General features: G+C 39.4%; 1 protein-coding gene across 25 annotated transcripts in view; it reads left to right on the top strand.

The window, feature by feature from the left end:
• FAM13A (family with sequence similarity 13 member A) overlaps positions 1–13,853 on the top strand; it is a 163,762-nt gene that overhangs the window by 54,839 nt on the left and 95,070 nt on the right. For all 25 annotated transcript variants that reach the window (XM_065061512.1, XM_065061522.1, XM_065061523.1 and 22 more), the window contains one exon: positions 3,307–3,466. In XM_065061512.1, the coding sequence (XP_064917584.1) occupies positions 3,307–3,466 (160 nt within the window). The remainder of the gene's footprint in view (positions 1–3,306; positions 3,467–13,853) is intronic.

The following is a 13,853-nucleotide window of genomic DNA, read 5'->3' as shown; positions in this document are numbered from 1 at the left end:
TTGTCGCGTGGCCACTAAGCAAAGAGTATATAAGGGTTGTTAAAACGTGTATTCGGGGACATTGATATTCAGTGTTGTGAAGAGTTCATTAAAGTGTATTGATGTTAAATTCATATTGAATTAGACTCATTACTCTCGCTGGCCCGCCCCTCGTGCTCAAAGAGGTCCTGCCGGCAATTTTGCATTCTCCACATCGTCTTACAACAAGTAAGATGTGTGACTAACTCTAAAAGCAACACAGTTATAGTGCCTAATTAACATGCAAATTAGACATAAAGGAATCATGACTATGAACACAATTTTACTGTAATGTTTTAACAGGGTCTTCTCAAAAGAACATGAAAATTTTCCAAGGAGTAGGGGTGTGGATCGCGAAAGTGGTAGTGTGAGAGAATACTTTTTCATAGGACTGGGTTTCTCTAGTGAGTTGAAGTGAAATTTGTTGATATTACAGCTTTTCAGACTAAGAAAAGCTGAAGTAAGATATTAACTTTTTACACACGTTTTCAGAAAAGTCTAGTCAGACTGGTGGATCATGCAGTGTGGCAGCAGATGGGTTTAAGATTATATAAATACGGAGAGTGGTGTGTGCTTTTAATCTGAACTGTGTGCTGATATGAATATGTGCATGCTGATTTAGTGCAAGAAAAAGGTCACCAAAGAATATAACAGTCCTTGCCATGATGGAAGTATAATAACACCAAATAAAGGAAAAAGTAAATGAGAAACTTTGTAAAACATGCCTGTTCAAGTGGCAGAGAGATGGCAATGGTTAAAGTATGTCACACGGCCATTAAAATAAAACAATTTATGCTGCTCTGCTTGATTACCTTCAGAGAAGGGTGATAAAAAAGACAGAAGCCACAAGCTTTAGCCTTATGCTCTGCGTATGCATATCACAAAGTGTTCTGCATATGCATCTTGCCGTACACATACAGAACTGTTCAGAGTGTTGGACTTTTCACAGATTTGCCTTAATAAAGTTTCACTGACTATATGGGGGAAGGGGAGACAAGAAAGCCATGGCATTGTGCAGAAATTCAATACTGTTTGTGTGCCTTGTGGAAACTTCATACACTGGGCTGTTTTTCAACCAGGAAGAATTTGGTGGTGTTAGCTGTTGCCAGAAGGGAGGTGTTGGCTCTAGTTCCCAGCAGAGGTGGTTTAAGTCAAGGTTCTGCTCTAAAACTCATGAAGTTAATCTGGAGTCTTTATTTTGACTTGAACTTGCTCTAGTACGTTTTCAGTCCGTTTCCTAGGAATGAGGTTCATAGGGGTGCCAGGCCTGTTTAAGTAGTACCTGTTTTGGAGAAACACATCAGGAAGGTAACAGTCAGGATTTACCTGAATTATCAAGCAAGCTCTGCACTCTGCTGACTCATTTAGCCAACATCATTTAGCATGGGAAGAGGATCCTCAAATGAGGATGCTTGTATGGCCCTATTGCATACATACACTTTTCTTCTGTTCAGGCCAGTTACTATCTTTTAGTGAATATGGGACATTCTTTAAAGCGTGTTGTCCCAAGTATGCATGCACATCCATCAACAGAAGTTGTCCCATTTTTTCTTTATTTTTGCTGAGGCCAAGTTCCACACTATTGAAATCAATGGATTTACTTAAGGCAGCGGAGACGGACACATATTACAGGTGGCAATGTTCTGCAGTGTAAAATAATTCAGTTCCTTTAAACTTCATGTCCTGGGACTCATGAATTTTGAAATGATAGCAGTAAATATTCTCCTCTGGAGTTTACAAAGATGTGTTCTGTTGCAGTGGGATCCCTGTTGACGTTGAGATGTACTGCACAGAGAAGAATATTGAGAAAGATCAATAGCATGCAGCCCCTACAAGAAGGCGCTTTTTGAAAGCAAATGTCTGTGAGCATCTGCTTTCAGAGCCTTCTTGTCGAAATGCACATCTGGTCCAAATAAACTACAGTTACAGATTTACAGTGGATAGTTATTTGTCAATTTTACTTTGCTGGTTATAGTAAATAATGGTTTGCTTCAAAGTTATGTCCCTGTAAAATAGCTCAGATGGCATTTGTTTAATTGTTTGAGAACTGGGTTGTTTTTTTCCTCTTGTACAGTCACTAGTTGTCCTCAGCCAAAAAATGCTTGAAACTTTTTTTCGTTTCTGGTTTTTGCTCCCCTGCTTCTTCCCTTTAAATCTCTCTTGTGTTTTCTATACCTCCTGGTCTGCAGTCTGTCACTTTATAAAGCCCTTAGAAAATTCACATCCATGCAGCCACTTTGTGGGTTATTGAGAGGAGAGTGCATCTGCTGGAAATGTACAATGGCAAACACTGGCTGATTGGAGAAGTATTTTAAATACTGAAGAAGATTCTTCAGACGCCTTACTTTTGCATTAAAACAGAATTTAAGTCAGTTTTGGGCATCAAGTATTTAGTGGAGGTTAGAAACCGCTTTTTACGTTAATCTTTTAGGCTGTTCTGCAGAAGGCAGTCTCCATTTCCATGTTTTAAAAAGCCTTGTGAGTTATGAGTTTACTTTCAAAAGAAAAGGCAACTCAATAATCAGATTAAGAAATCTGGTGTACAGCATTGGGTTACTTGAAGCTGCGAAGATCTTGCTTAACTTTTAGTGTTCTGCTCAGCACCTGAGTTTTCCTAACTTTTTGGTTGATCTTGTATAGCTTTGAGGTCATCGCAAACCTGAGGGAATGGCAGGAAGATGTGCCAGAAGAAGTTTAGGCTAGACATTAGGAAAAGGTTCTTCACCCAGAGGGTGGTGGAGCACTGGAACAGGCTCCCCAGGGAGGTGTCACGACCCCAAGCCTGACAGTGTTCAAGAAGAGATTGGACAACACCCTCGGACACGTGGTGTGAACTGTGGGGTTGGACTTGATGATCCTTGGTGGGTCCCTTCTAACTCAGGACATTCTGTGATTCTATGAAACCACATTTTTGAGCAATCTGACTCTTCCCATTAACAGTTCAGAGTATTTACATGCCTGATACTGTGTGTTGCAGTCATGAACCCAACTTTTGGCAAAGTGGGTGGTACCTTATTGAGTGGTTGTCTCAATTTGATCTCTACCTAGATTCTGTGGAGTAGATAGTTTGACCAACAGATACAGTGTTTAATATGAGTAAGAAAAACTGCAGTCAAACTGTAATAGTTGTTACCACCACAGACGCAATCCCCCTTTCCAAGACAAAGTTTCCTGTGCCTGCTAGCCAGACTTTACCCACAACTAAATGTTAGAGGTTCTGTGCAGGAACTTTTGTGTTAATATGCTGAGGATCTATAATGCTCCACTTTGTGTTCTGTCCAATTTTAGTGTGCCCTCTGGATTTGAAGGTATAAAAGAACAGGAGATCTGCAACAAGATAATGACAAAAATGCTGGAAAATTACAATACCTTGTTTGAATTGGAAGGTTTGAAGAAGGATGAAGAAAAGCCTGTATGTGAAGAGTTAGCAAGAATTATTTTGGTAAAGGTGAGTATCTCTAATATTTTATAATGTTATAGCAAATCCATAATGCAGGCTTATTGCAGGCTTCAATTCAGAAATCGCTTAGTTAAGTGGGAGGCAGGCACTGTTATAATAATGTTTTCTGTTCTAGATTTGTATACAGTTTACAAATCTACTGATAGGTTGATTTTCATTACTCATCGGAAAGTTGATTCTATTAAACATCTTCATTCTTTATTAGCTACTCATAGTTTTTTAGTATATATAGGAATACGTAGGAAAAATATCTTTAAAAACATTTAATTTTTAGCAGAGGAGGCAGAATAATAGGAGGAAGCTTTCAAGTTTTCTGACATGGTGGTTATTTATAGTGTACGTCAGTGATGATGAACTTTCATACTTATGAGATTCAGTAAAGAAATTGCCAGTTTTCTAATGCTTGAACTCTTGCATGCAGTAGGAGCTGTCTGATCTGTGTCATAAAAGAACAAATGCATCAGAGAAGTATTTTGCATGACCTGGTTCACAGTGTCCAGAATATAGCAGGTCATTTGTAAGCAAAGTTACTGCTTCTTGAAAAGCTATTGATGAATTCATATCTACAGGTAGCTGGAGAGAGATTTGCCAAGTCATCCTGTTGGAAGGAGTGAAAAATGTAGAATGCTCATGACAAAGCTCCCATGAACTGGGGCCCTACTGATTTTAAGAGTGCTGCACTCAAACATGAACCATGGTGGAATGGGGGAGCAGGCAGCAAGAAAAAGGAGGAAAATGAGGACCTGCCCTCTACCAAACCCAGCCACATTTATCTAAATGGCTCTTTTTGCTTTTCTGTTGCAAGCATCAGGAGGGTGAGGAGGGAAGATTTAGATGACTTTGCTCACTTCCTTCTGTGATATTTCTGTTATCTCCTCCCCCAAGTCACTCACTTCATTGCCAGTGTTGTACCTTTAGTCACTGCACTGCCACCTCTTCCCTTTCTCTGTTTTCCATGTTTACATTTTCCTCCTGAGTTCCCACAGCCTTGTCCCACTGTTCTTCTTGTATTCACATCTGCTAGCCCTTCATTCCCACTCCAGAGAAAAGGCTGGCAGTCTGTAGTGAAGTGCAAAAGCTGCAGCACTCTGGATAAATGACCTCCAATCGTCTTCAGTTGCTGTGCACACATGCACACAATCTGTATTTCTTTGCCATCCCTTCTTTTATGTTACTGAGTGTGGAGATAATTTTTCCTCTGGGTTAGTAAAGTGCTTGTGGTAATGTGACCTTCCTTATGATTTCTCCTGGGTGTGTAGTGTGGGGCTGGGGCTTACTGAGACACTTTCCCTAGGCAAGCATTAATGCCTCCTTTTGGTTGGAATGCTGCTCTTAGTTGTACCCAAAAGGTAAGGTTCCCAAAATGGGGATGGAGGTACTTACAGGAATAAATTAGGTTTTACATTGTGTTAAGAGATTAACTTCATGATGGTCAAAGCCATTGGTGCTGATCCAGGTGTTTCTTGATTAAGACTTTGGAAAGAGCACCTATAAGCATGAAACTTCTTACACAGGGGGAAGAATGTCACAGATTTGCAAAAGGACTAACTTGGATCAAGATTTGAAAGCCAGTGACAGTGGTTTAAAAAAACATAATGAAAGACGTCAAAAAGTACAACATTGAACAATGCATTTCTCTCTGCTCTAGTATGCCTTTCCAGCTTACTGCATTACAAAATTAGCCCTGCTTTTTCTTATCTCTTTTCATGGCTTCAGGCACTTACTTTGGTGCTGAAATCTCAACTGGAAGAACAAGAACCTACCTTTAGTGTCTAAAGTTATTGAGAGAATATGATTTCTGCCTGCAGTCTTTGGTTGCTCTTGAGATGTCATATGGGTCTGTTGCATCACATCATTCACTCATAATGATATTTTTTGAAATCAACATCAACCTGAAATAATTCATTTTGAGCAAATACACAGAAAGAGGGTGGCTTATGCCATCCCAATATGGGAATGTACCATCTCTCATGTGCTCAGTCGTGCGTACAGTCTTCCCAAATATGTATGACTCCTGACACTTCGTGGTCTGGATATCTTAAGATTTTCCCACACTTTGGCCATAAAATAAAATAAATGATTTTTTAAAAGCAAGAAGTACTGCTCATTTAAAATGAAAACAAGAATATGTGGATCATTCAGATAAAGTCATGAAAGCATCAAGCTCCTTTGAGAAGTGTATTGGAAAGGAAAAACAGATTGAGTGGATCAAGTTGCATCTTGTCTACCATGTTGGTCATAGAAAGGGGAAATTCACATTGCTGTAGACTTCCAAAAAGAGTAAGACCATTTCAATCAGGTACAGAGAGCAGTAGCTCAAAGAAAATCTGTTTTAAGGAAACCAGAAGTTAATAAATTTTAGAGATGGGAAAAAGAGATGTGATTCTGCAGGGCTTTTGGTAGCTGACCTGCTGTTCTTGCAAATGTATGTGCACTGAAGAGACACAGAAACACCTTCACTCGGGTTATATTTCTTCTTTCAAAGATTACTCAGTCATTGGGAAAGACAGGTTGTGCCAGGCAAAGGGATTTCTTAGCTTGCTTTCTCAGTGGATCATAATTTGGAAAGTAAGGGAGCCAGAAATTTCTGTGAGCTGAGTTCCAGTCCCTGCTCTGTTCCCAGTACTGAGAAGTTTCCTCTTGCTCATTGCTCAGGTGTATGGTAGGATTATACTTAATATGGGGAGTTTTTCTTGGGAAACCTCTATGTTAAAAAACAGCAATTGTCCCAAAATAGAAAATTTATTGTAGAACAGTTTCTCTTTCAATGGAAAATTGACCTGTCAGGGCCTGTAAGGACTTCATTAGTTTCTCACTCCACCTGGTAGAATGAGACCCATACAATCTTCCAGGCAGGTGGCCAGCAGGTGGAAGCATAACATGTACTTTCTTCAGAAATACATATTTAGAAATTCCTTCCCGTAAAATAATTACGTGGTTTGATTTTTTTATTTCAAATTGAGTTCGTTGGGGTTTACAGGTCTAATTTACAGCCAGCTATTATTACAATCCATAAAACTTCTAACAAAACTTCAGTTTAATTTCCTAACCTGGTGAATGTCTGAAAGGATCTTAGTCTGTTGATCAGTAGACTGCTAGTTAGAGAGAAATGTGTGAAGAAATTAGTGTTCTGATTAGCTATCTGGTCTGTGTTGTATTTTTCAGATTTTCAAGGTCATAAATACCTATTTTTTATTGGGCAGTGTTATGTGTAAACAATTAAGTCTCTGACAGTATATCTGCACTGCTGTGCATTTATCACATTACAAGTGTCAGGGTTTTATAATAAAAAGTTGTTTATGTTTTTCTTTGGAACAGAATTCCTGGTGTGTTTAGGCGTAGTCCTGATAGATTTTTGTGTCACTAAACTGAGTGATAACTCATCCAGTTAAAGATTAGTCAGTCTTGAGTTGCACTGTGGCCAATTTTATCATCTTCTTGAGTAAATAGGTTTATGAAATCTACAGTAACCACAAAAATAGTAATTTTGCATGAGGACCTTTCAATTCCAAAGTTCTTAAGGTGCTGTTCAGATTGCCGCTACAGTTGTGTTGTGTAGCTAGCTAGTATTGTATTGCTACAGCTGTAATGAAATGGGACCTTTGAATAACAGTGATTAGGCTTCTCTGATGATCAAAGATAGGCAGTGAAGAGGATTTTTATTTAGTTCAAGTGACCAGGGAAATCTGGGCAGGCAAACTAAGTGAGACTCAATCTTGGGGGAGATTTCTGGAATTACCCCTTCCACTGGTTTCAGATGAGACATGTCATATTTAGTAATATGATGGTTTTTATCTCAGCATTGTCTCCAAATAAAACATACAACACCTAGTTGTGCAGGGTTACAAGATTTTTTTTTTTCCCACCTATTCCCTCTATTGCCTTCTTGACAGAGCACTTTTAGTCTTAAGAACTAGTCAGTTCAGAGCACATAAATGTTTGCACTGGAGCACGAGCACTGGCATGATGAGGATGCTGTTGCTGTCTTGAGTACATATTTGGGATGTAAGCAAAAGGCTTTTACCGTTCTTCCCCTGCTATGTAGTACAATACATAGCTCCGTTCACCTGATGCAGAAGAGAAAGCAAGCGTATTTATAAAATGAACATTGTAACATTAAAATTAAATTAAAATTCAAAGTTACAAAGTCAAGTAAAATTGTAAAGGTACAATGTCAACATTGTGAATATAACATAGGTGCATTCTGATGACCTCTGAACAGGGAGATTTCACTCCCTGAAGAGCTACAGAAATTGGTCTCTTGCTGGTTTTTGCCAAAATTAATAGTTTCAAAACAACCCTTTTATTTTAGATGCGATTAACTTCTTGCATTTTTATCCTGTTCGCTTCCAGTCTTCTAACAACAGCTGCCACTTCAGTTGGGAGGATTAGTTGGCAAAACACTACTTTAAATGGCTGCAGAATTCCATGCACTGTGTTCTGCGAGCTTGCTGTTATGTTTCTAAGGAGCCAAACAATCCATTGCAGGTAGCTGCATCTTTTGGGCCTTGGTGCGGGCAAAGTGTGTGGTTCCCAACCCAGCCAAACAAGCCCCTAAGTGCATTTTTTATGTCAAGAAGAGTTGGAGCGCTGACTTTGAAGGAAGTATTTTGAAGTGGAGTGCTCGCTTACTCCTTCTCATTGAACACTCACGTCAGATCATTCAGCCCTTGGTAGGATTTGAGCCCATCATCCCTGGGGAGAGGTAGGAAAGGTAAGATGGTAAAGAAGTTCTCTATCTTGACTTGGCCTTGCTCCCTTTGCAGTGAGTTGTAAAGCTCCATCTCTACTGAAAGCCATGATTTGTCAGATTATTTCCTCAGATGCTTGGAGCAAGATCTTCACTAATAAATGTTTCTTTCACTTCCTCAGCTGTTTTCACTTAAATGCCTTAGCATGAGGATCTAATCCTTTGACAAGATCCAGAAGAAACTGCTGAAAACTCAGCAAATCCATGGCTGAGTGGGCTCCCCCTAAATAAGTCGCCCTTCCCTGCCACCTCAGTGTTCTGGCCATGTGGTTACAGATTCATCAGACACGAGCAATCCTCATTTACGTCAGGAAAAAAAGGCATCCACTTCTAATCCACTTTATGCTGCTCTGGCTATGCCTGCAGGGTCTAGATAGTTTCCTTTATTCTTCTTTCATGTCTAGGACCATTTTAGCATCATGTTAATGGTCAGCTTTCAGTACTGGATTGACTCTTTCTCATTAGGAGGAACTGATCTCCTTTGAAAAGCCTTTCTGAAGGTCTCAACAAATATTTCCATTTCTCCCAGTAAGCCCTTATTTGGGCAAGTCGTGCCAGTTTTCTCCTGCCTGGACCAGGGAGCCCCCAGGGGCAGGAGTGGGTTCACATGGGAGATGAGAAGATGGGTGGAAAGTGCATGAGGAGCAGGAGCACCTGTGGAAGTCTGTCTCTGGTTTTCTGTCTAGTATTTCTTCAGCTAGTATTCACATTGCAGTTGTCTGCCAGTGAGCAGATGGGCATGTTTATAGTAAGGGTATATAGTGATTCAGCCAGAATGACATTTTAAGATGCGACCCTACAGGAAATGAGCAATATGAGACTTGTAGGGGAAAGTTTATAATCCTCCAAATCCTTCACCTATAGCAGATTCAGTCTGAAGTGAGGAGAATAGTTATGTTTAGGTTGTGATTCAGAAAGGCAAGCAAAAAAATCAGAAGATCCCCAAACAGTTCCTTTTATAATTTCGAAATAGTTTTCCAGTGATTCTAGTTCTGCTGTTCTTAACAATTCTGTATATGTAGTATTAAAACAGAATGTTTCTGCTCGTGAAGTTCATTAAAACATTCACAAGATTATCAGTCTGTCACTGGTGGTATTACTAAATGCAATCCTGAATATTTACACAAATATGTCAATGCTAAACTCTATAAAGTAATATATGATTATGCTGCTATTTCTTTAGTTAGAATTTCACCAACAATATTTTCATTTTAACACATTAGGATTTAGCAAGTTTGAAGGGAACAGGGGCACATAACAAATGTCTCTCTAGCCCACTGTCTGTATTTCTAGTATACTATAAATTTTTGAGCCCAGATGGCAAATTTTGCAGTTGAGATGCTTAGGAGCCTTGCTTTTACTCTCTCACAATTTTTTTTGTTTAAACAAATACCCAGTGAAATTATCATTGCCCTATGATAATATCACATAGCCAAAATGTAGAGAAAATAAGATGTAAATGTGTATGTGTGTCCTGGTCTGTATTTTCAGGTTTTACTTAAAACATTTTTCATTCATTGTCTGTTGTTTTTTTTGTTGTGGGGTGGGTTTTTTGGGAAAGAAGAAGTGACGTCATGACTTAGCACTTGGGAGCAGTCCCTCTAGTCCAACAGTGTCTTTTGAAAGGGAAGATTAAAATCAGCACCAAGAAACAAGATACAGTAAAATAAGCATGTGAGCCCGTGCTCTAGTCAGCTGTTTCTGGGCATCTGTGCTGTACCCATGGAGAAAAAAGGAGATTAGGAGGAAGATGAGAAGTTTTCTACTAAGACAAATCTCTCAGTTCCTCCTCTTCAGATTCCCCAATGTTTGTTCTGTGTCTCATTAATTTGTCATTCAGTTAATCAGGTTACACAAAATGATCAGCGTTATTCCCACTGTGTAAATTGGCAGTCAGTGCTGTCTTTGTATCAAGGACACGATGCAGGCAGTTAGAACTGATCCAAAGTGATGAGGTGTAAGACATTTTTCAGCCTGTGGGGGTTTAAGTTTTGCTGACCTCTGCTATTAACTTCACCTGTAGTACTTTCAAGGTGGGAGCTTCAGAGGGGCTCAGTGCTGAATTAGTTCTTTTTCCCATTGTAAGGGTAGTGAAATGCTCATTGACTTCAGTATAAGTCCTGTGCATTTTTGAAAAGCCTTGCTGCTTTGCAGGATTTCTGGTGTCTCGAAACTTACTTGTAATAGGCAGGGCTCAGGGCAGTCTTAAGAGCAACAGGAGTATGTGATGTGAGGGACACAGGGGGCCAGACACTTTGTACGTTGTCTGAGTATGTATACTCTTGAAAATCTGATCTATCCAGCAGATCCCAGCAGCACTTGACCTAAATTACCAGCAGGGAACATCTCAGTTTCACTGTTAAGAACAGGGTCTGTTCTCTCTGTGCTGGAAATCTTACACTGGTAACTAGAACAATGTAGAGACACAGGACTCCCTAATTTACAGCAACAACAGGTACTCCTTTTAAAAGTAAAATTGCTGAATTCCATGTGTGAAAAAGATTTTTCCTTGTGAGCATTTTGATTTTTAGATCAGAAATGTAATTTAGCTTTTCTAAGACTGAGCTTAAGCAGCCGTAATATGAGATGCAGTTCTGGAGAGCCTGGCTTTCTCCCATAGCTAGGTCATGTTTTTCTTTTAGACCATACTTTTTCTATTTGTGAATAACATTACAGTAAATAGATAAATCAGATTCAAGTTTTCAGAATTGCAAGGGAGAACAAAATGTTCCCCTGGAACTGATCTTAGTTCTGTTATTAAACACAAGCACATATTAGGTACACCCAGCAAGAGAGCAGTGGTGTTGTGTCATTTAGTAAATGTTTGATTTGGTGTTTTTTTTTTAATCTTGGATTCTGCTGCAGGCTCCTTATTCGTACCTCAGCCATGACAAGCTGAGTTGTGGTCGTTAACCTATTGTAGGACACCTTAACCTTGCCAGCTGATACATGACAGGCGTTTAGAAATTGTGGGGTGGCCGCAGAAGATTTTTTGCTCAGTGAAGTCTTTGTAACCTTTTACAAGTTCAGGAATTATATTTGGTCCTAGCATTACCAGTTTAACGTTTTGCAGCATTCAGTAACCAGTCCTCTTGGATGGCTGGAGAGACATCTTTCTTTTCCTCCTAGAAAATACCATATTCCACAGAGGCAGTTGCCAGTATTGAGCTATATTGTGGGTTTATTACTGTGTTTGTCACTTCCTTTTCTATATTGCAGTCCTCTCTAAAAATAATGGATTTCTGCATCTCTTTTACTTTCGTATCACAATTCATGACCTTTGCACATGTTTCGTGGCAATAATTGCAGTAGGTTAAGGTTTTACTGAAGCGAAACAAAGTCACCTTTAGCTGTTTATTAAGTGATATGGTCTCATGTAAAAGGTCATATATATAAATAGTCTTGGGAGAACAAAAGGAAATGAAAAGGGAACTGAATAGGCTGTTAGTTTCATACTGAAAAGCAGTGATGTGTTTTTGCAAATGGTGAGATTTTACTTTTTATTACTTCTGTCTGAAATGGCTCTGTTGAATTCTGATTATTAAAGTATAGTGTAAATGATGGCAAGGTAGAACAGCAAATAGGAGGAAGAGTAAAGTTGACACGTTATCTATGCGCCAATAGCAACCAAGGCAAAAATCCCATATATAAATAGTGCTGTTTCAATCTTTGTTACCTGGTTTGTTTAGATAAGAGAATGTTTAACAGTTTTGCTAATGCTGTTCCCTCTTCAAACAAGGATGTTTTCATCACTTTCTGGGTACAAAATGGAAAGATTACCTAATACATTGTGAAGAGATTTTTTTTTTTTTTTTTTAAATTACTGTTCATGCGAAATTGTCTGTATTTTTCCTGAACATATCTACGCCATGAAGTGACAACTCTGTGAACTGGTATCTGAATAAAAATTGGTTGTTCCCTCCACTTAACATTCATGAAAATACCTGTGACCACATTAATGAGAAAGTGCCTTTGAAAATCCCCATGCCATTGGCTACACAGTTTTAGTCTTAAAAATACAGATTCTTCGATACATTGTGTGCCTTATGGAGCCTCAGTCAGCCATGAGCTATTTTGTGTAATCACAGAGGGGAAGAGATTCCTTATTTTCTCCTTCTTGTGAGCAGGAGGAGGAGCAGCTCTGTAATTACTGTGGCCCTTTTGCTTCTGCGCTGGCACCCTTGGCAGCGCTGCTGCACGTCACTGTGCTGTCATGCTCCAGGGGACAGCACTGCTTTGGGTAATATTCCCTGCTCAAATCAAATAAAGGGAGAACCAGGAATTTCGAAAGTCACTGTTTCTTCTGGACCATTCCATGAGCAAGGCTGTTGTGCAGTATGTTGTAGCTTAGGGAAGAATCGCGGGTGTGACGCTGCTGACACCTGCCTGAAGCAGGGGCTGCATTGCAGTGGTACCTGAGGTGCTGCTGAGAGAAACAGGGTGTTTCCTCCTCTGTGCTGCTTACAGCTGCTGACGCAGGAAAGACTCAGCTGTTGCAGGCTATCCCAGTCCAGTCAGCTAATGCATCGTTTCTGCAGTCTTTCAAAGCTTTGAATTCACTGGATAATCCTTTTAATGGTTGCTCATCCTACACAAGAGTGGCTGTACTGGCTCAGACTTGGGGTCCATCTAGCCTCTTGTCCTGCCTCCCGCACTGGACGTAAGCGGATGTCGAGGGAGGAATGACAGTAGAGCAGCAAGGTGTTTCCTTCAATTACTCTACCAATTTGTGATGATTCTCAGAGGCTTTCCTGATCTTAATGTGGTTTGTGTATTTAGTGATGTCTAAAGTAATTGTCTTTTGTACCCCTTGCACATATATAAGTTTTTTGCTTCCAACATGTCATCTGACGAAGAATGCCACCAATTGCTTCCTCTCAGGTGAAGAACTAACTGCTTTTGTTTGTCACAAACATGTCTTTTACTAGTGTAATTTGAAGGTCACCTGTTTTTTTTTACTTTTTTTTTCTTTTAACTGAAGAATATAGTGAACGGTCCATCTTTTCTCTACAACCCATGACTTTGTATATCTCTGTCAGATCCCCACTACAAGCTACCATGATTTTTTTTTTTTTTTTTGTAATGAAAAACTAGTATTGATATTTGCAGCCTGAATCACTGCACTGACAACAACTGTTTTTTTCTGTCAAGGCCCCTGCATAGGGTCCGTGAGCAAAAAGTCATGTGTAGTAGCTCTTCCCTTCTGGGGCATAAGGCCAATTACTTTGATGCAGTAAACTGGATGACATTTTGATGAAGTTCAAAGCTGCACCTTCTTTATATCAGAAGGAAATCTGACTCCTTGTTTTTTAAAAAAAACTAATCTGTGCCTTAGTTTAGAAAAAGCTTCACATTGATAAAGTTCAAATTTGTTTTAATTAAGGTGTTATTTTAGGTATTAACAGCTAACAAAATAGATCCAGTGCTGTCTAGCAGCATTTAAAGCTTGAACTGAAAATCTCACAGGTCAGTTTCCTCTGAGTATGCCATTTGTGAGGCCCAAATGAGATGAATTACTGAACCAAGTAGGAAAGAGAGGGTGAGCACAGCAGTAATAATGAGATTGTTGCAAAGGTATATTGGAATACCAAGTTATCAACAAATAAGCTTATCTCTATCACTAAA

This window comes from Columba livia, chromosome 4 (genome assembly GCF_036013475.1).
Source record: "Columba livia isolate bColLiv1 breed racing homer chromosome 4, bColLiv1.pat.W.v2, whole genome shotgun sequence".
Classification (NCBI taxonomy): domain Eukaryota; kingdom Metazoa; phylum Chordata; class Aves; order Columbiformes; family Columbidae; genus Columba; species Columba livia.
This window is presented reverse-complemented; position numbering and strand designations above follow the sequence as displayed.